Source organism: Aspergillus ruber (assembly GCF_000600275.1).
Source record: "Aspergillus ruber CBS 135680 unplaced genomic scaffold scaffold00056, whole genome shotgun sequence".
Taxonomy (NCBI): domain Eukaryota; kingdom Fungi; phylum Ascomycota; class Eurotiomycetes; order Eurotiales; family Aspergillaceae; genus Aspergillus; species Aspergillus ruber.
In genome coordinates, this window is record NW_024467352.1 from 35,115 (window position 1) to 56,667 (window position 21,553).

The 21,553-nt window shown below is 50.5% G+C and overlaps 6 protein-coding genes across 6 annotated transcripts; 2 read left to right on the top strand and 4 right to left on the bottom strand.

The window, feature by feature from the left end:
- Window positions 1–190: 190 nt before the first annotated feature.
- On the bottom strand, window positions 191–4,954 carry EURHEDRAFT_519330 (pleiotropic drug resistance family ABC transporter; the record flags this gene model as incomplete). Its single annotated transcript, XM_040786779.1, has 6 exons — window positions 191–614; window positions 702–1,165; window positions 1,223–2,716; window positions 2,768–4,280; window positions 4,329–4,842; window positions 4,885–4,954. 6 exons carry the CDS (start codon window positions 4,952–4,954, stop codon window positions 191–193), a joined length of 4,479 nt encoding a protein of 1,492 aa, XP_040633894.1.
- Window positions 4,955–5,545: 591 nt separating this feature from the next.
- EURHEDRAFT_511135 (arylsulfotransferase family protein) lies at window positions 5,546–7,572 on the bottom strand. Its single transcript, XM_040785964.1, has 3 exons — window positions 6,812–7,572; window positions 6,698–6,763; window positions 5,546–6,647 (listed from the first exon to the last, which is right to left on the bottom strand). Exons 1-3 carry the CDS (start codon window positions 7,377–7,379, stop codon window positions 5,671–5,673), a joined length of 1,611 nt encoding a protein of 536 aa, XP_040633895.1. The 5' UTR covers window positions 7,380–7,572; the 3' UTR covers window positions 5,546–5,670.
- A 312-nt stretch (window positions 7,573–7,884) lies between these two features.
- Window positions 7,885–9,671, bottom strand: EURHEDRAFT_467755 (putative choline transport protein; the record flags this gene model as incomplete). Its single annotated transcript, XM_040785207.1, has 5 exons — window positions 7,885–7,982; window positions 8,066–8,299; window positions 8,357–8,631; window positions 8,699–9,044; window positions 9,101–9,671. The coding sequence occupies 5 exons, from the start codon at window positions 9,669–9,671 to the stop codon at window positions 7,885–7,887; spliced, it is 1,524 nt and encodes a 507-aa protein (XP_040633896.1).
- Window positions 9,672–12,739: 3,068 nt separating this feature from the next.
- Window positions 12,740–14,840, bottom strand: EURHEDRAFT_519333 (uncharacterized protein; the record flags this gene model as incomplete). Its single annotated transcript, XM_040786780.1, has 4 exons — window positions 12,740–12,940; window positions 12,992–13,540; window positions 13,583–14,386; window positions 14,547–14,840. 4 exons carry the CDS (start codon window positions 14,838–14,840, stop codon window positions 12,740–12,742), a joined length of 1,848 nt encoding a protein of 615 aa, XP_040633897.1.
- A 2,861-nt stretch (window positions 14,841–17,701) lies between these two features.
- Window positions 17,702–18,592, top strand: EURHEDRAFT_315627 (uncharacterized protein). The gene has a single exon (XM_040778317.1). The coding sequence runs from the start codon at window positions 17,885–17,887 to the stop codon at window positions 18,440–18,442; it is 558 nt and encodes a 185-aa protein (XP_040633898.1). The 5' UTR covers window positions 17,702–17,884; the 3' UTR covers window positions 18,443–18,592.
- A 1,151-nt stretch (window positions 18,593–19,743) lies between these two features.
- On the top strand, window positions 19,744–20,726 carry EURHEDRAFT_407105 (uncharacterized protein; the record flags this gene model as incomplete). Its single annotated transcript, XM_040780499.1, has 2 exons — window positions 19,744–19,959; window positions 20,028–20,726. The coding sequence occupies 2 exons, from the start codon at window positions 19,744–19,746 to the stop codon at window positions 20,724–20,726; spliced, it is 915 nt and encodes a 304-aa protein (XP_040633899.1).
- Between the last annotated feature and the right edge of the window lie 827 nt (window positions 20,727–21,553).

The following is a 21,553-nucleotide window of genomic DNA, read 5'->3' on the forward strand; positions in this document are numbered from 1 at the left end:
CTGCAGGTCACACGGACATGCCGGATGAAGAAAAAGACTCGTGTTTTTTATTAAAATTATGTATATCTGTATATTTATGCATCGTCCAACCGTGGTCACATGTGCATGCACATAACTGCATCTTATCTGGGAAAACCAATGTGGAGATCTCTCTCCAACAGGCTGTTGACGTTTCATACCACGTCTCCGCTCATTCGGTTTTTGTTTTTCGTGTCCGCTTCTTTGGGACCCGGACCAACCAGTACAGGAATACCGCGGCCACGGCGTTGAACCCAATATACGCAAACAGCAGTCCAATATTGCGCCAGCGGTCAGAATAGTAGATGCTCACCCCTGCCAAGAACTGATCCGTTTGGGACAGCGAGCATACTTGACAGTCTGACCGTGCCTCCGGATTGATCAGCTTTCCCATGGCTTGCTCGACGTACGGCCCGAGATAGCTCGAGCAATTCTGGCCGTCCGGTGGGGGGATGTGCAGCAATTCGATTGACGAACACTCTACGTCGTTTCTGGCCAGACCGGTCGAAAGCACCGCTGATATCAGGTACGTGAATGGTGAAACACGATACATGAAGATCCAAAACCCGGGCAAAGCTTCTGGGGTCGCAAGCACCCTAAAAAAAAAAAAAAAAGAGAGACAGAGAGTTAGTCCCAACTTACGGCCAGCAAAATGCACGTGGAGGGGGGAAAATGTGACGTACCCGTTGAAGATGAGACACATGGAGAATAAAAGCTGCGCAATGTTACTTCCCGTATCAGGATTCTCAATTCCGGCAATAACCATTGACCCGAACGTCGAAGCAAACATCAGGAAGATCAAGATCAGCAGGAACATTGTGCCCCCCCGCTCAATTACCGAGTTTGTGGGAGACGCATTCCGGTACAAACCGATGGGATAGTACCAGCAGAAAAATACCGGCGCTGCCATTAGTGTATTCCATGAGAGCTCAACGACAATGCTTGCCAGCATGAATGCTTTCCATGAGTACGCCTTGGACGGTCGCTCACGCACTTCATACAAGGCCCGCTGCATCGTAAAGTACGGCATCATTTGCTGAACCAGGTTCGGCATGATCACCAAAAGCATGAAAATGGCAAACATTTGGTTCTGTAGACCTTGCATACTCGTGGGCTCACGCCAAAACGTAAACCCAATGAATAAAGGCTATTGAGCGGTCAGTCAACGGTTAGTCACAGTGAGGATGCAGAATGTTATCCTTACCGGGATAACGCACATGGCAGCTTTTGAGTAAATGTACGTCGGGCTGCGCCAGTACTGTTGAAACATGCGTTGAATGCAAACGAGAAACTGCGCCCAGAAAGGCATCGCGAACTCTCCATATTCCTTTGCTCGAGGGTTAACTGATCGCTGTGATAGCTCCTCCTTCATGAATTCCAGTTCCTCTAGCACCAGTTCACGTTCTGGACTCGACTTCCATACTTCCGGCCAGTCCTTCTCTGCATGGGAGCCTGGAGCTGCTCCGATGACCTCCAACATCCACTCAGCCGGATTTGCGTTCTTGGGACAACGGGAAGACCCGTTTTTTTCGAAGTACTGGATCAAGGTCTCCATGTTGGGGCCCAGGTCTCCGAAATAGACCGTCTTTCCTCCGCGAGCTAGGAAAAGGAGTCGATCGAATTGTTGCATTAACATGGCGGAGGGCTGATGAATCGTGCACAAGATCGCCTGTCCATGGTCTGCTAACTTGCGCATTAGCGTGCATATGGACCATGCTGTTTGACTATCGAGGCCCGAAGTAGGTTCGTCGAAAAAGAGTAGCAGGTCTGGTTTGGCGGCGATCTCAACACCAATCGTCAACCGCTTCCGTTGCTCGACGTTCAAACCCTCGCCCAGGACACCGACAACCGCGTCCGCGTACTCCTCCATGCCGAGCATCTTGATCACCTGTTCCACATACTCCATCTTCTCCCTCAACGGTGTGGTTGCCGGTTGACGAAGAATTGCGCTGAACTTGAGAGCCTCCCTGACAGTGCTCGTTTCTAGATGCAGATCCTGCTGCTGAACATACCCAGTCTTCCGTTGGAAAGAATCATCCCGAAGGCGTCCATCCACCAGCATTTCTCCAGTGACCACGCCAATTGTGACACGGTTAGCCAGTACATCCAGCAGACTAGTCTTTCCAGCTCCTGTCACACCCATCAGCGCCGTGAGAGTGCCAGGCTTGACCCAGCCATTCACGTGGTCCAGAATTCGGCGGTTTTCGCCCTTTACTTTGATATCATAGCACACGTCTTGCCAATGGAAGATCGATGTTTGCCTGAGGATAGCCGCGACTTCGTGGTCGTGAATATCTTGCTGCTGCGGCTTCTCTGACATAGCACCAGCTTCCGGATCATCATCCGAACGGGTTTGCCTTGCGAATACAGGAATCTTGCCACGGGGATAAACCAGAACCTCACCCTTGGACGGCTTCGCGCGTACTATTTCCGTTGTGACGATGTATGCGAACAGCGAGAAGAACAGAAAGCCCAGAAGGATACCATAGTTGCGCCACAAATGCGGACGGAAATATTCGTATGAGGTGTTAATGTATGCATCGCCATCGATGAAATTCTGACCAGCTACTGCGCCCTTTTCAGAACAGATTCTTGCTTCTGCGGGTATGTTCTCGTACCCCGGTCCGCTGGGGAGAAATGTGGCGCATGGGAACTGGCGATCGCTGAATTCGTTGATCATAAGGGACTCGAATGCGTACTGCTTGTGTTAGCAGGACCCAGGTAACAAATTAGGACGAAGGAGACTTACAGCAATCGGGTTGAGATAATTCAACCATCGAAACCACGGGTGCATGTCTCTTGTCGGTATGGTAAACCCCGTATAGATAACGAGAATCATCATGAATATCGACGACGGAACCAACGCTTGCGCTAGTGACCGGGACACAGCCCCAATCCAGCGGAAAATATGAGACATAGTCAGAGTCGTCGTCGCAGAGAACAGCAGGAAAACGAAGAAGTGACCTGGCGTGCGACGTAAATTACTCATGAAGTAGAGGATCACATTGAATACTATCGCGACAATTACTTTCGCTGGCATATCGACAATCATGGAACTTATTGCTTCAGCGGATGGGTGGTATAGCGCGTACTTGTCATGTTTTTCGACGATGGCCCGTTGTTGCCACAAACTCAGGATTTCGAGGGCACTTGCAAAGGCGTTCAGTAGAATTGCAAAGAAGAGCAGAGCGCCGCGCGAGAAGAAGCTACCGGTTGTCTCATCGAGATCGTAGAAGACGCTGGCGACGATTAGCGACATGATGATGTTTCCGATAACTGTGGCCATGGTCATGCTCGTGTCGCCCTTGAGACGCAAGAAGCCGCGGCGGAGACATAGGGAAATCTGCATGGAATAGGAAATAGTATACGGCGAGGTGTTTCGTGTGAATTTGGCTTTCTCTGCTTGCCGGGAGCGTGAGAACTCCTCCAGTTTTCCGTCGCCTAGAGGGTATTCGTTTTGGAAGTTCTCGATGTCAATTAGGAGTTGCTTCCGCTCTGCACTGTCCCTCCATCGAGCTGCGAATTCATCAGGCGTGCGAGGGACGAGGTGCTCAAACCCCCGTCGAATTCTTCGCTCAACCGGGCTGGATAGCGAGGTTAAGAAATCAGCGGTAGTCTGTCTGTCCGGACACTCGAACCCCATCTTAACAAAAAAGCGTTTGCCTTCCGATGCATTGCCGAAGTAGATTTGCCGGCCTTCGTACAGAACAATGACCTTGTCGAAGAGGTCGTAGATGGCCTGACTGGCCTGGTAGATGGCGACGATGGCTGTGGAACCACTGTACTGCGTCGACAAGCTGAGGTTCTTGACAAACTCCAGTGCCGTGGAGCTGTCGAGGCCACGAGTACTGTTATCCCAGCATTGCAGCGGGCATCCGCATAGCGTCGTCTCGGCAATACTAACCCGCTTTCTCTCTCCCCCAGACACGCCGCGGATCATGTCACTGCCCACAGGCGTGTTCATGGTATGTGTCAGGCCCAGCATGGCCATGGTGACATCCCGCATATGCTCTGCGTACTGAGCACGGGTAACGCCAGGGAAGCGATTGGATGGTGCACGTGCATTTGCCGCAAAGAGAAGGGTGTCGCCTGCTGTGAGCTGAGGAAAGTGGATCTCGGTTTCGGCTTGGTAGATCACTTCGCCCCGGAAGCGAGTGTGCATTTCCTCCCATGAGATGCCTTGGTATTGAATATCAGCGCCTTCGTCGAGGAATAGGCCGTGTGTTTCGCCTGCGATTGTTTTGAGGAAGGTTGAGCAGCCACTGTAGAAATCAGTAAGAACTCTCCTTCTTTATAAGTGTAATGCATACCTTCCAGGCCGTCCAAGCACGACAAGCATCTCCCCACTTCTCACGAAGCCCTCAAAATTCCGCAAAATATCAATGCGTACCTTCTTCCCGGATCCCAGGACTCCCTGAAGCCATCCAACCCCCTTCAACCACATATTCGAAACAGTCGTCTGATAGTCTACCGCAGACCCGTACCCAAAGACATTCAAATTCCGAAAACTCACACCCGCACTCCGTCGCGGATACCGATCGGGGTCCCTCGCACAAACATCCAGCATATTCTTCACCCATCGCCTCGAATTGAAGTTATTCGACTGCGGGTCGAGGTCTGGCCGACTCCCAGGGTCAAGGAATGTGTTGACGCCCCGACTCGCGAAGTCCCGAGAAACCCGTGAGAACTCCTGAGAGACGCGGGAGATACTGCGAGCAACGTCGACGATGATATCCTCATTCTCTTCGCCGATGTCATCTTTCAATAGATCACCGGCGGTATCTGTGCTATCGGTCTTGCTTTGCCGGTTGGGGTTGGGACTGACTAGAGTCGATGCAGCCTCATCGATGTTCTCTTCTATCCGACCTAGCTGGTGGGCAGTGTGAGTTGTCCCAGACTGGGCTGCCTCACTAGGAGGATACCGTCGTTGTGACATGGCGACTCCTGTTAGCAATAGCCAGGCATATCAAACCAATACTCGACTATTGGCAGCAGATACCTGTAGACAAGATATCCGGATATTCAGTTCACATTCAGATCACATCTCCCTCGAAAGTGCAAACCCCCAAGGGCAGACACAACATAATATGGCACGGAAACCGGAAGCACGGGGGATCCGAGCACCACGCCCTTGTGTATTGAATTTAAATTCATTGCCTACCAGAATACAAATCAATTGCCCGGGTTCCCCCTAGCACAAACCACTTTGAGGTTATACAAAAGCTGAAGGGTATTTCCCGATTTTGCCAAGCAGGAAGAAAGCCCTAGTCCGGAAGGGGAAGTTGCTGGTTCTCTTCACAATATGACATGTGACACCATTCCATCCGGGCCCACCAATGCCGGCGCTAACTTGGAGAGTTATTTCTGGTTTGAACTAATGGTACGGTGTGTTGCTGTCGGATGCACTAGCATCCGATATATAAAGTATACGGAACATAGCTCGGTTACACTAGCGCGTACGGCTAGGGTTAGGCGAGTTCGGGGATTGTTGGCTGCCAACTAGTCCAATTGCTTATATCGAGGCTTTGCAGCCAATAGGTTGAATTTTCTACCTAATCTTATGAACACGGTATAGTGCAGCAACCTCACCATTGTCTATTTGTACTCGCCAGGTAACTCCAGCATAGCTGGCGCTGACTGATATTTGTCAGCTCACACAGCAAGGATGCTCTGCAGGAACCCTGGCCGACCAGCAGCTGCAGCTGCAGCTGCGAGCGGTTTCCCACCTGGGCGGATCTCGTCCTCGAGCACAGCAACACCAGTCGAAGTTAGAATCTTCCCCGTGGATGAAACTGCCTCTGCGGCGACACGCTCCACCGCTACTCCTTTTACCACGAATGCTGTCTCGAAGCCGTGACGCTTGGTCTCGCCTAGATACGAGCGTGATCCGTGTGTGTCGGTGACGGAGTAGAATCGCCAGACTGCTGTCTCTGTGTCGCCATTCCAGGAGACGTAGACTGTTGTCCCGGAGACTGTCTTCTGAGATACGATGGCAGGTGTCTCGTTTGGAAACCCGGTCCAGTTGTACCGGAAGGCACGGTAGTTCTGGACACCTTCTCCCAGAAAGCCCGAGTCCATGTATGCGTGGAAGATGGGTGTGCCGTCGGGTTTGTACTCGGTCACCGCACCTTCAGAGCCCCAGTTTACCAGCGCGTTGCCGCTGGGGAGAAGCTGCATGCCACCCTGCGACTTCGCAAGAAGGCCGTCAGGAGGCTGGAAGGCTTGCACGATGCTCGCTGACCAGGTAGCAGTGTTGACTCTGATGATTTTTCCCTGCGAGAAGGGATGCGTGTGTAGTTCTGTGCCGCGACCGCTCTCCGTGCCGTGTGCTGAGTTGTCAAATAGCGAAATAACCTCTTCAACTTCGTCCTGGGACACGAATCGCGCATGGTGCTGGAAGCAAAACGCGGCGTTGGGACCGAGTTCAAAATCCGAACGCTTCCCGCCCAATCGCCAGATGATCTCGCCCGTTGTACCGTTGATTTTGTGCACGGAGCAGGCATCGCGCGCAGAGATGAGGTAGTTGCCATCGCCGTCTTTGTCTACAGAGTTGATGTGGAAGTAGTCCCAGGCGTCGGAGGAGTTGTAGCCCGAGCCTGCTTGGCCGGGGTTTAGGGGAATTATGGCCTCTGTTTGGGTTAGTTCTACTCGTCTTGGTTATTGAATGAGGCCTTCTTACCATCAGGAGAGACGTGATCCAGACTCGCCCATTCAAAGAGCAACTCACCAGTTTCGATGTCCAGTTCTGTTCGGTCAGATACTCATCCAAAACAGACAAAATGACAGTACACACCCTGGAAAATCGCATCCACAATCCACTGCTGCTCAACACCCCCACCCCACCGTTTTAAATCTACCGGCCTCGGCTGATAAACCTGAATCAACGCTGTCTCCTCGTTGATCACATGAAACTCATGCTTATCCATCAGTTTATGATTCCCCGCCCTCAACTCCCGCACCGTCTCATACGACTGATCCAAAATTGTCGCATGACCGTGCCCATGTCCGTAATTCGGATTATGATCACCCTCGAAACTAAACAGGATATCGTGGTCCTTCCACCGCGCAGCTTGGAAGTTCGTCGCCCAGATTGAGTAGTATGTATATCCCGACCAGACCAGTTCACCGGTGGAGGTGAGGATGTAGGGTCCTTCCTGGCGCGGGCCGTGTTGTTCGGTGCTTGTATCGGGTAGGCCTGGGAAGGGGGCTACGAATAGATAGCCTTTTTCCACGTCCGGGGTAGCAGGGATAGTGATGTTCAATCGCGGGGGCGCCAGGTCCGGGCGGGTTTTGAATTGCCAGTCTGCCGTGGCGATGGGAAGTGCCGTGAGTGCTGCGGCAGCAATTGGGAGGAGTTTCATCCTGGTGGGGATTGGTGTTCGCTGGGGGGGTTAGCGGTTGTTAACGCCATTGTGTGTTGCAGAGGGTACATTAACCTTGGTTTGGTATTCTGCACTTGATGCTTTTGTTTAATTGTAATTGGCAATTGGTAATTATTTGGCAGAGGTACCTGGTGTTGAAATGCTCGGTACTTATAGTTCTGCTCTATGTGTGCCCTAGATTTACATGGTGAAATCCCCGCCGGTGATTTCGTGCTTTGATAGACAGTACTTTGGCATCTCCGCATTACATGCACGTCAACGGGATTTTGATGGCATCATAGCGGCCGAATGATATTCCCTATATGAGGATAATACAGATGGCTGGTATTCCGTCGACTTACAGAAGAGTAATGGCAGCCGAAATCGGGCCAGAAGCTGGATACTTGTGGATCTAGTATTTACCCTACTTCAGAATCAACATGTAGACTTTCCTTGACATAATGAATACAATAACATAGATTACAAACACATAAATCATAATCAACTACTCCAATCTCGGCCCATGATAGAACCCCCTCGCATACAATAACCAATTCCCAAACCCAAGCACCAACATCGCCCCAATAACAGCGGAGGCATAATCTACTATCATCAGCACAACTACTCCTCACACAAGCCAAACCAGTCACTTTAATCAAAACACAAAAGGAGAAGGAAAGACATACTCATATTTCCCCCGGTAACCGGAAAACTCGCCGGAAAGCAGAAAAACACCGTCTCGACAACCGCCCACAACACGCATACTGTGTTTGCGATGTAGCCGATTACATCGGGGACTTTGAAGACGCGTTTCGCAGGGAGATAATGTGTGTCTCGGCGGCGGATGAGGAGGAGCAGGGCGGGGATGGCGAAGGAGATTTGGGCGATTATTACGGTTGTGCTTATGAAGGCGTTGAATGCTTTTCTCGTCAACATGTATATGGTTAGGGTTAGAATGAGGAGGCGGGGCTGGATACCAGTAGTTGAGCAAACATAGACAATTCCGATCAACATCACGATAACACCGTTCGCCACGAGTGCGTAGATAGGAACATTTAGTCCCTCGTGGACACGGCCTAACCATCTCGATCCGAAAAGTGCGTCGTCTCGCGCGAACGACCATGTCATTCTTGAAGCGGTTTGGTGTACAGCGTTCAGTGCGACGCAGGAGACTGCGAATAGGCAGGCCATGAATACTGTTCCGGCGATGGGGGAGTTTGTGGCTTGCATCCAGATTTTGTATATAGGTACCCTTTATTTGCTATTAGCCTGTATATTTTCGACATAGCAAAATTAATAGGATAGGGGTAGATGAGTACCCAGTAGGATCATCCAACACCGCCGCCACATCCTTACAGCTATACACCGCGGCAATGGCAAACGGAAACGCAGTCATGAATGCTATCAGCACGGTCACCATGACAGCCCGAGGGACGATACGTTCTGGCTCGAGACATTCTTCAGCTAAATGTAGTGCCGCGTCGAGACCCGAGAGCATGAACTGTGGTGTTGAGAGGCCGGTTAGGTAGGCAATTGCGTTGGGCCAGCCGTTGGAGCCGTTGGTCATTTGTGTCCATATGGCGGTGGAGTCAATTTCTTTTGTGTCGGGGGAGAGGATGGGGCAGGTTATTGTGATGGTGAGGAAGGTAAGGAGAGACAGTATAACTGTTTGTAGCTGTTAGCTTGTATGTAGGGAATTTTGGGGGGTATGGTAGGAGTACAGCCAACGTTGTACACCCAGAGGGTGCGGTTTGTCAAGAAAATGTTGTACACAACCACCACGATATTCAACAACTGATATACCAAAAAGCTATGCCAGCTCTGCATCTGATACCCCGGCTGCCACTGAATAACCATCGCCATCAACGCCTCTGTCGCAGCAACCCCAATCGACGCTCCCAACGTCACCCACGAAAACACTGCCGCCAACCCACAACCATACGACAACCCCCGACTCCATTTCCTCCCCGCTAGGATAGATGTGAAATGATACTGCCCTCCAGCAGTGGGGTAAACACTCGCGAGTTCCGCCAGGGTTAAACCAGTGCAGGCCATTGTTGCAGCGACGGTGATGATGCCGTAGAGCAGCGAAATGGCACCGCCGGATTGGATGGCAATGGCGAAGCTGGTGGCGATAGCTATCCAGCTGTTGGAGATGTTGTAACCGACAGAAATGATGTTGAGGATGCTAAATTTGCGTTTCATCGGGGTGGAAGGGGGAAGGCCGGTGACGACTTGGCCGGTTGCGAGTTCGATTTCGGGGGCATTGCTAGTCTTTTTTTCGATGTCCATGGTCTTTTCTCAAGCAGTATAGTATGCTGCACAAGTCTGCGGTTGAGACCTGCGGAATCTATATGCTCAAACATAACCCTTATCACCCCGACATGATATTAATATCAATACGATAACAACCACGCTTATCACCAGAATAATTCCGAGCAGCCCTGTTATCTGCCATTGTGATAGGGGGAAGGCTCCTCGTGCAGCGGAATCATCGCGGAATTATGTCCTTCATTTTCGTCTGCCTGACAGGTGATAGACACTGGCACCTTGCGGGGAGGCCTTGTTTCCCCGCGAATTACCCTTTCGGGTTGTATTGTTTTGAATGTCGTCTCCGCATCTCGGAATGGCAGTGGAAAGTAGAAGGATAATTCGACGTCATTGGTGTTGAGAGATGAGTATTGTCTGGTTCTTGATTCGTGCTATAGATAATGATATGCGGACTGGCATGCTGCAGGAGTATATACTAGAGGTTAGTGGGTAGGAAATGGATTTTACTCGGTAGTCAAGCATTGACAGATTCTCTGCGGAATGGTTAGCCTTGTGCTTCCCGGAATTGCTGGCCATCTTCAGTAACTGCCTGGAGGTAATCCTGACTGATTCGAGCATTTATGTAACTGACACATGGAGAGCAACTAGAAGGATTACGAGTATGAATATCCAGAGGTGTGTTGAAGTCGGAATCCGAAGACACAAGGCAGCGGCTAGTGCCCGAAGCCATTCGCTTTATATTATTCAGTCGTTGAATCATAGCATGGTGACAGAGGAATAGACCGAGTGGCATTATGCTATCCAAGCGTTTCCAGCGGATTAACGAGACAACTGTAGAGCCAAGACTGATAAGGGATAATCATTTATCCCGGCTACGAAAACGATCGACCATTAAGAGGTATATTTGCAGTCATAAAACAATAAAACATGAAACAGGATCATTAAATACGCGCCGTAAAAGGGAATAAAAAAAAAGAATAGTCACCCGTCTCCTAGCCGCTGTCCAGATGCCATGCCAGAGTATCCTTATTATGGAACAACGATCGAGACCACTCCGGCGCTTGATTATGTACGTGTCGCATCGCGGACTCGGGACGAGGACGGGGACGAAGAAGCGAAATCATCGTAGTCGGTCGAATCATCGATCATCGGTCATCGAATCGATCGTGGACGGTCTAACACATTTCACAACACTCGATGCACTCGAAGCAACACTCGCAGGATTCCTCGCACAGGAAGCAGCAGCACAGGGTGGCAATGCTATTGAGCGAAAACATTAGCCATTCATCCTATTTCATCGAATGGGGAAAGAAAAAGAAAAGAAAAAAAAAAAAAAAAAACTCACCAAGCTGTCAAGCATCCACGGTCCTTCTTCTGTGGCGGAGGAGCTTGCTGGTACTGCATCTGCTGCTGGAGGCTGGTTAGTTGCGAAAAGACTATTTAAGATTCGAAATCGACTTACAGGAGGGGGGTACTGGGGGTAGCCCTGCGGAGGAGGATAGCCGCCCTGAGGATAGCCTTGAGGGGGATAGCTGGTCCAGTGTTAGTGAGCGCTCGAATAAACGGACTGCGCCCAACGCGACAACGCAACAACGCGATGGGCATTTGTCGCGCATAAAGCACAGAACAGAGGAGAGGAACTCACGCCTGAGGTGGAGGGGGAGGACCGGCGTAGTACTGGTTGGCGCTCATGGTGGTGGTAACTCGTGGTAAACGGTTGCTAAGAACTGAAGATAGTCAGCATCCCGACAGGAACGAAGGAAGCAGTACAGCCAATAAGCGGGGAAGAAGACGGACCGAAGAAAATGCCAAGTATTCGCTGCGTCTAGTCGGAACAACAAGCAATACAAGTATCGATAGTTTAATCTGTACTTGTATGTTAAGGTGTTAAAGTGGAAGAGAATAGGAGAAAAAGTCAAGGAGATTCTCTGTTATTATTCTTCTCGTCCAGTCCGACTAGTCCGGTTCGGGCGTTCCTTCGTACCGTATTTTTACACTGTTTGGGACCACGGGCCATGGATCGCCCATACTTCTTTCAGCGGTACGGAGTGCTTTGTATTTTCTGTCGAGGCTATGTGCTTGTATTTGTCTTCTATCTATAGCTTCTCTCTATCAGTGTATCTATGTATCTATTTTCTATGTATCGATTTCTATGTTCTATTCTGGCCATATGTATCATAAGGAGTACCTACTGTATCGTATGGTACGGATCAGCCACAGCCCTATCGGCACCCCAGCCACGGTGGTCCTCTGCACAGCCGCTAATTGGCTGCCACTCTCCGATCCCCGGCTCTCCTTTGCCTGGAACTGGAACTTCGGAGTAAGAAAAGAGAGAGCAAAATCAAACCATGGCACTGTCAGCAGCCAACTCATCACATTTTTGATTCGCTGCCGGTTGGTATTCACGGCTATCGGAATCCTCCGATAACTCCGAACTCAGCCACGGGCCGACGCCACAACCATTCACCGCCGGCGAAACGGTGCTGCCTGCGTCTGCCGGTAAAATCTGCTGTAATGATACTGAAAGTAAGCACGGTCCAGGGTCTCTACCGATCTACTTCTATGGTAGATGGTCTGGCAGAGAAGAATATATTCTTGTCATGTTGAATTCTTATCCCTGGAAGGAGAGTGAGAGCGAGAGAAAGAGAAAGAGAGAGCACAATGCTACAGTCGCGTTCTTCAAATTATTAGATTCCATGTGAACGAGTCTGGTTCTGTTCATCACACATCAAGTCGTATCTGTTCTGTTCTGTTTGGACCTCAACAGGTCCGGCTGAAAGTCGGCTATCCGACTCCGGTGTCGTGCCGATTGTCCCTCAAACGGAGAAGAGTGAAAAAAAAAAAAAAAAGAAAAGAAAAAGAAAAAGAAAGAAAAGAAGAAAAGAGGTCGTCGAAGAAGTCAAGTCGAAAACAAATGAAAAGTGAAGAAGCCAAAGGCCAAGGAGTATTAACATGGCAGTGCCACGAAAAGACGAATGAAAGAAGTCAAGTCAAGAAGAGTAGAAAAAGAAGAAGTCAAGAAGAGTAGAAAAAGAAATCTAAAAGAGAAGATGAAAATAAAGAAAAGAAAGAAGAGGTCATCAATCGTATCACATCGCAAGACTCTCAATCTCGGGAGGAATTTGCGGAGTATCAAAGTAAAACGGGGCATCCAAGGACAGATCCAAGCCCGTCGCGGGCAAGGGAGGCATAGACACATCATATCCCGTACTCATCAGGGTCGACTCCAATCCCGAATTCACATTCTGATCCGTCTGGGGCATTGACAATTCGCCAAACGCCGTGTCACCCTGCAAGGTAGGGACAGGCGCGACAGCAGTGACAGCAGTGACAGTAGGAACAACAGGGGCAGCAGTGCTGGTAGTCAAATCCTCACCCAGTCCCTCAGAGTCGAGATAGTTCTGTGCATTCTCATAGACAATCTCCTCCTTCTGGATCATCCAATGCTTCAGAACTTCCATGGGCGGGTGATTTCCGCCGCCCTTGCCACCACGCTTCTCACTGTCTTTCCCACGGCCACCGCGGCCACGTTGGCAGGGGTTGAAGTGGGTACGACGCAGATGAGCAGCTGCGTTGTAGTTGGCTCCGTAGCGCTTGCCGTTGCGGCAGGCCTTGCAGTTGGCCAGGAAGGTCTTGTCGGGCGAAATGTCAACGCAGACCCACACCTTGCGAACCACGGAGTGCACCCGTTCAATGTGACGGCGCAGTTCATGCTCGCCGTGGAAACCATCGGGCTGGTCGTTGCACATGTTGCAGTACGTCTTGGGCCGGGGAGGGCGCTGAATCGAGGCCTTTGGGATAGCAGCCACCTCCTTGGCGGTACCATCAGAGGAGGAAATGCGGATCATTTTGTGCTGCTGCTGGGGCTGTTGGGACAGCTTCGGAGTCTCCTGTGGCTGCGACTCAGCCACACGGCCGTCGCTCGACTCAACCTTGGGAGCAATAGGACGGGTCCCCTGCACAATCTGTTCTTGCGTCCGACGTGCAGCCCTCGACTGCTGAGATGCCGAAGAGCTATTGCTTTCAGTGGACATGGAAGGCTGCATGTCCACTGCAGCGGAGAGCGAAGAAGACACGACAGGAGCAGCTATCGCAGAGTCGGTGGTGATGGCGGAGGGGGCAGAGCTGGAGAAGCCCAAGGGAAGATCAGGTGTAAACGAGGTAGCGAAATCAGCCGAAGTAGGAAAGGGATAGGTGAGGGTGGAGTCCAGATTTGATTCACCCGATGAGTTGAAGCGAATCATGTTGACAGCACCGCAGATGGAATCTGCTGTATCCGTCCGACTCATATCGACGGCATCGGCCGACTGATCGGTATAACCAGGCAATCCATCGATGTTCGTGAACACCTGGGGGGGTCCCTGCTGCTTAGCGGCTAAAGCCTGAGACAGTGCAGAGACCCCCGTTGGACGCTGGACGTCGTTGAGGTGCTGCTTGGTGTATTCGGCGGGAGAATATTCGCTGACTTGGCCGAAGCTGAGTTGCTGGGGACAGTGGAATCCATAAGATGGTTGCATTCCAGAGGTCAGGGACTGCGGCACCTGCACGGTATGCGAGCGAACCATGGCCGTATGTGATCCAGTCAGATTCGAGCGGGGAGAGCGGTTGTAGTGATAGTTGCTGTCCTTCCAAGAAGAAGACGATCTGCGCAGAGGCCGGGTGGGCGACACGACGCCGACAGGAGAGGATGCATTCGAGAGGTCGCGCGTCAGGTCAATGACTGGAGCTTCCGGGTTCTGCCATTTGTCAATCCAGGGTCTGTTGGCGGGATGACGAGAGTGATGTAGTATAGTAGTATAGAATGGGGGGGGGGGAACATTAAGGTGGCAGTAGCGCACGAGGCAGCAGGAGGCGGATGGAAAGAGGTCAAGAGGGGAGGAGACCAGGATCACATACGGTGGCACGTCGTTTTGAAGGTGGAAGCCCAAGATCGGGAAGAGTCCTTGGAGTATCCGGTCGAGGCCGTTTCCCGGAGTTCACCAGATGGCAGGCACCATTGTCAAGGAAGCCCGGCTCGGGGGCGGAATGACCACCTTCACAGCCGGTGGTGGAGACGAGGAACTGGCTGAGGTGCTGACTCCAGAGCTGGTTCCTTTGCGCTTCAGGAAGATCCGCATGCTGGTCCATGAACACGGCGCGATACCCGGAGATGGCTCTTGTGAAGAGACCTTCGTCGGCCATAACAGCCATGTTGTTGTATATGCGGGATGGTCCGTTATCAGTACCAGAGATCGGTGGTGGGGTTTGTTTATCTATTTATCGTGCGCAACGGTCAGTGTATGCGATGGGGAGGAGGGAGGAGGACACTGACTGTAGCAGGTATCAAGCTGAAGTTTGAAAGGGTTGAGAGTCGATGAGCTGTACGGCGAGAGCTGAGTCTGAATAAAGAGAGGAATGTGATAGATGATCGAGGGAGAGATGAGATGATAAGATAGACAAGAGAGATGGGAAAGTATAGAGATGGATAAAGAGATAGATGAATAGATGTGAGGATAGAGAAGTAGATGAAGAGAAGGAATGACAGAGAGGTCAATATATAGAAGAGAGACAATTGAGCATGTGTCGCATGGGAGGGTGGATGGGGAGAGTGGGCGAGGATGAGGTTAAAGTAGACCACGCTATATGAGGACTAGGAAAAGCATGGCACCTCCAAATGGAGTATGAAGAAAAAGAGGCATGAATCGTCATCTCGATTATTATTAGTGCTGTTATTATTATTATTATTATTTTATTATTTTATTATTCCTTGAATTGGTGAAACGAGAGTGAAGGCAGACAGACCATCCTGCTTAGTCACCCGGTCCTCTGCCCAACCTGACACTACTTCTGAAAAGGGACTAGTTCAAAACGGTCACCTGACTTACTTCATCAGGATTAGTGTCATGGCGCATTTGGTCCAATCCGGTCAGCCGTACTCTTCCCCAAAATGGTTAGTGGATAATTCCCAAAGTGAGGCGACGAACCGGAGAGCACCTTGTCAACTTCCGGACGATGTGTTGGTTCTACTTCCACGGAGGGACAAGAGATAGCGATTATTCATCCAAACTAGCCATCAGCAGCCACTCGCTAGATTGCGCCTACAGCGGCATCTGAACTTGGGCCACTTCCTCGACTCTCCGACTGCCACGTCGAAGTGGTGCATCCATCCATCCTTCATCTGACATGATTCCCTCTCGTTGTCTCCTCTGTGTTCTCGATCTGCTACGGAGTATCCGTACTCTGTACTAGCCTTTCGGCCGCTGTGGTTGAATCACAAGCCATTGGTACACTTCGCACATTTGCAGATGACGAGCTAGCCGACATATCCCCCTCTAGGTGTTCTCAGTTTTGAGTTCTGCTAAAGATGCAGACTCTGTCGTTCGTTGACTTGGTCAATAACAACGCGATTTGGGTAGGTATTGTGTCTGTACATCTACATCTACAGAGTACAACGGATGAAGAGTATGCATTTGATCCCACCCGCCATCCATACGGAAGGGTCCCCGGGGTTCTTTCTTCTGCGCGTGGCTGTTCCTGGCCGTGCTGAACATGTGCTGCGTGTTTCTTCGTACACAGCACACAGGTGGAGTGTTGTTCGTAGTCTCGTGATCAGTACAGAGTACTAGGATGGAATACTCTACGCTTGCGGCAGAGAACGGAGATGCTACTCCGGTTGTAGCGCTGCCCCTCAATCCCGGCCAAGAATCACGTGTAGCACGTGACGGCCGTACAGAATGAGTGGTCGAGGGCTTCAGTTGACAGAAGATGGCCCCAAGGGTACGTTCTCAGATACAGAGGGGTACAGAATACAGATTGTGCTCCCATCCACTCACACTAAATCGCTCGTCCATCGGCGTTTCATCGCGATTCATCTGTCCGGCATCTACAACCATCCACTCACCCTCCACTCACTCTCCATTCCCCTCCATTATTCCCCTCCATCCACCGCTAGTTTACCAGTCAGGTCCCGTCAACTGGTCACCGCTCCTCTGCAGAGGCGCCCGGAATTACTAACGTCAGACCCTCCAGACGCAAGTCGCAGGACGGAGCACAGGAAAATCGTCAACCTGACACACTTCATGCATGTACTTTTCTTTTCGGTCATGGCTAACTGGAGAAATGGGGCCATGGCTGGCTTCTTGATTTTTCTCGCTGTCTTCGGGAGTTAATCGTGGAAGGCGACCGAGAAACGCCAGTTCGTCGAGAACGAGTCAGGCTCACCGTTATCGTGATCCACAGTACGACTATGGAAATACGCTACAATGATTTGAGACTAGGATGTTCCTGGCTCCACGGGTCCTGAAAGGGTCATTCTTTCATTGCCAATAGTAATCGGAGATTACTCGACGCTATTTTTGCAGTGGCACGACGTCCTGTGGACAGAGGATTGTCTGTGCACGGAAGATTCTGTCCGGAGTAGCTGTACTCCATACCTGATGCATAATTGCCTCAACAGCGGCATAGCCCATGTACAGATACTCCGGAGTACAGACAACACAATACTCTACATAGTACTTGTAGAAGTGCGGCTAACGTCTGAAGAAGCGAAACGTCAAAAATAGATCTGGTTCCTTCTTCTTTGGGGTAGATACAGAACCCCTGAATCTCCCCATATGATTGGTCCAAGTGGTTCGAAAAGGTTAATTTCTCTCCACGGGTCATCATGATCGGCATGACTCAATCCATTGTTTTCGATCGAAGCGCATCTACGTGAGAAATCTCGTGGGCGAGAGGAACACACACGGAAAAGCACGGAGTACGGAGAAATACGGAGAACAGAAACCTCGACTCCAGGCCATGGGCTGATCCCATACGGCATACGGCATACAGACATCCTGCGCATGTACCGGCGTCGTATGGCGTACAGTACTCCGTACAGGTCCTGCAAATCGCCCTCGAGCTGACGAGGCCCGTCTGACCACCATAGTGGCTAAGTCCGTGAGCCTGAATCGTACGAAGAAGTACGGAGTATGTACTTATACTTGACGAGTTTTGTCCCATAGCGACACAGATCGTAGAGATCACAGCCCACTGAGGTGTCCGGGGTCTGTGCCATTCGTTCAGCGGCAGTGTTGTCCTGGCTACTTTTGGACGGAGACTTGTAGGATATGCCCAAGACAGGGTCTAGAGTCCAGGGCTTTCAGATCGATGCAAGGTCTGCTTGTCTTGTTATCGAGATAATTCAATTGATGGATTCGAGGCCCGGCGCTGTCGCTCGACATTTGCTAAATGGCCAACACTCGCGCGATAGATAGATGTTTTGTTGTAATTCCCATGCCCTATCTGACTCCCTGTACGCTATAGGCATCAGTAATTTGAGAAAGTCATCCCCGAGCGCATCCCCGTTTTTCGACATTATCCATCATCGAGCATGCGATAGACTGATCACATGTCTCTCCATTATTGGCATCGAAACAGACAGGCCATCTTACACCCTGCTGCGCTGCCAGCCAGTCAACATCGAATCCTCCTCGTCTACTACATGCGTCAAGCTGTCAGCAAGGACGCGCAGGGATTGTGAGGCAACGAATAAGTTCCTGGTCGGGAGCAATCATTGCTTCTATGGCCATGGTGGTAAGCATCTGCGTCTTTCAACGTCTGCGTTTGGGATTGGTAGTAATTCAGCGATAAGTATGACAGACTGTCATTCGCATCAGCCGTATCGCATATTCATGTGGCTCTCTAACGACTTTCTAGCAAACAACTGTCGACCAGGCACCACGTTGGTGACAATGCCAATCGCGCATTTCGAGCATGGCTTACTCTGTGCCTACGTATCACGTGCCGCTTACTCTTGCTGTTCACGCACTTGACGACTCGAATACCATTCCGTCCTAGACTGGATCTGGTCGGGTGCCACAGCCTTTACAACTCTCTGCACGGAAACCGTTATCGATAGTTTCGACTACTGAGAACCGACTCTACTCCGGCCGTCCATCACAAGATGTTTCCGTCTCTATTTTTTATGGCCGACCGATCTAGATCTGATCTACGTTGGTCTGAGATGATGTATGCGGAGTAAGAGTGTCCCGTAATAGGTTGGTACTCGTTATTGAAGGTGGTGCCAGGATATCTATAACATAGATGCTGGATGGACAATTCCCGGCCTCGGTTTTATACTAGGTGATCACTATGAATGAGGATTAATTCTCCGGACAATCGAGTCATGACAATGGTGCTCGTGCCGGTTGCGAAATATCGCCGAGCCCAGAGTACTATGCACTGCTCAGTCGAGTACTGACTTGAGCTTGCGGTTCTCATTTGGTACCTGGGTACGGAGTACATGGTACATACGGAAACCCTTCATTTCCGCATTTCACATATTCAGTCTGAGGCATTCTTACTCGTTTAGTCCATATCCGAAAGTCTACTGAGTCGAGTACCGAACACGGATATTAAGCACTGTTCTGGAAACGTTCTAGAAGGGTCCCGGAATCCTACGAGTACTGCTCTGTCCGGAGTACCCCGACATTATCAGGGTGGCATATGACTTTGTGTGTCCGAGCGAGTCATGGCGTTGATTCTCTGTAGAGGTATCAAGTGGCGATGTCATTCTCTGAGGTATCACATCCTTTGAAATGCCCGTGCCCGTTAGATATTCCCTCAACGGGCTATGTATATACATGACGACATCTGTATGGTCAGTCGCCAAAGCAGCACGGCCATTCTTTTACTCGGCATCATTCCTACGACTTTAAGACACCCCCAGCGCAAGCAAGAAAGTCCCTGGAGTATCCATGGATCCTTTACCGTGGACGCGCACTGTGGTCAACTCGACCAACCGGACAGAACCGTTGCCATCCACCGTACTGGAACAGGGTAGAAGCGCGCTTGACGTCAGATTGCCACCCGCCATATACCTTATATAACCCGTATAGAAATGTACGCATAGAGTATTTTGATATACAAAACATGCTGAACATGCTACTATGATATTGAGTACACTTCTGTATGTGTTGATATTCAATTAACGATACCACGTGACTATCGCGTGTTTGATGGGCGGGACACCACACCAGCCACGTCATAGCTCTCCTCAAACTCCTATTCTACGGAGGACTCCCTGAATACCTTCACCATACCACTCTTTAATCACCTCTGAATAAGCGACATCATGGCCGACAACACCCTCTACCTCTACACCTCCCTCACAGCGGGCTCCTCGCATATCGTCACCGCTACCGCCCGTCTCGAAACCATCCTTAAAGCCAACAAGCTCCCCTTCCGCGCAATCGACGTCGCGACCGACGATGCATCCCGCAAGCTCTGGGGTCGTCGTTCGCGCGGTCGCAAGTTACCGGGTCTCGTCAAGGCGGGGATGATCGTTGGTGTACGTTCCTCTGAACAGAATTGAGTTAAGAACATGGATTTTAAAGAATAGGGGCTGACACCGCGCAGGATCTAGAACAAATCGAAGAATGGAACGAGTACGGTGAGCTGAGGATGCAGGTTAATAACGTCGAAGCGTTGGATAGTTTCCCGACCGACACGCCTGCATCTCTAACTGGTAGTTCGACGACGACCCCTTCCGCGTCGGATCCCAATGCACCCCCGAAACAGAGCACCATTAAGATCCAGTCTCCGCCGTCGAAGGAGCATACAAAAGATGATTCGATTACCGTAGCCATGCGCCAGGCTAGCGAGGAGGCTGCGTCGAAGGCGAAGGACAACAAATCCGGGGCTGGACCCACGGACACCACTACTAGTGCTACTGTACCTACATCTAACGCAACAGCTGCACCCGCAGCTGGCACTGGGGAAAAGAAAGCCCCCGGCGAAGAAACTGTACGTCGGAAATCGATCATTGGCGAGATCGCAGGAGAGATCCAGCGGCCACGCCTTGTGCCTGAGAATGCTGCGGTTTCGTCTGCCAACCTGCATGCTGATAATCCTGCAGCTTTAAGGGAACACCATCGTGGCTCGATCGTATCGGCGACGTCCAAAGAGGAACGGGATCAGGTGGCGCAGGATCTGAGGAAGTCGATTTCGGGGGGTCACCAGGATATGCTTGATGCATTGAGACAGGATCATAAGGACCATAATGGGGAACAGAAGCCGACATTTGAGACAATTGAGCAAGATCCGTTTGAGGATTAGCTTTGGGTGCTTGGATTTACGAGGGATGATTGCATTGTATGCTGTATTCAGTTTTAATAGCAAGATACCTGTTCTTTTTTTTTTTTTTTTCCTTTCTCAAGAGAAGGATCGGAGCGGAGGATCTTGTTCCGATGACAAGTACATGTAGTATGACACAACATAAGCCATCGAGGCTAGTGTTTTCGTTCCTAAAGGTGAGTATGTATGCCTCTATCAAGAATCATGTCACTGGTCTTTGTATAGAAGCGTAATCTACTGCAAGAGATCTCATAATGGACGTGGAACTGGCCCGATCCACAGCATTGACAGACACATTCTCTGGACTGCCTTGATTCGTTGAACGAAAGCAGCCTTTGTATCCCTGTCGTTGACACCTTAGTAGAGCTTCTTGTCCGGACTGGAGGCAAAGTAGTCGCTATTGGGACCCAGCTAAGCCAGAAAAAATAGTTATAGCGACCTGCTCTACAAACAAAGAGAACATGCCGGTCTAGATTCATCAGCATCTTACCGCCATTTGGACATTTTTACAATAAATATCAGACGGATATCTCCTTTATCAAAAGGGTCATACATAGAATTGCGTGCCTGCGACACAAACGAGATCCAGGACATAAATTATAACTTTCTGCTTGTTGTCTATGAATATTCAGCTGGGAGGTTCCTCAGCAGAGTCAACAAACATTTCGATGATTTCAAGGAAATTGGCGCTAACGCCACTCCACAATGAACTGGTGCATTGCGTTTTCAAGGCCATAAGAATGCCATTTGTCTGGCTTCAGGTAGTCCAAGAACCTTCGTTCAAGGCTTCGATCGACTGTATTTCGGCA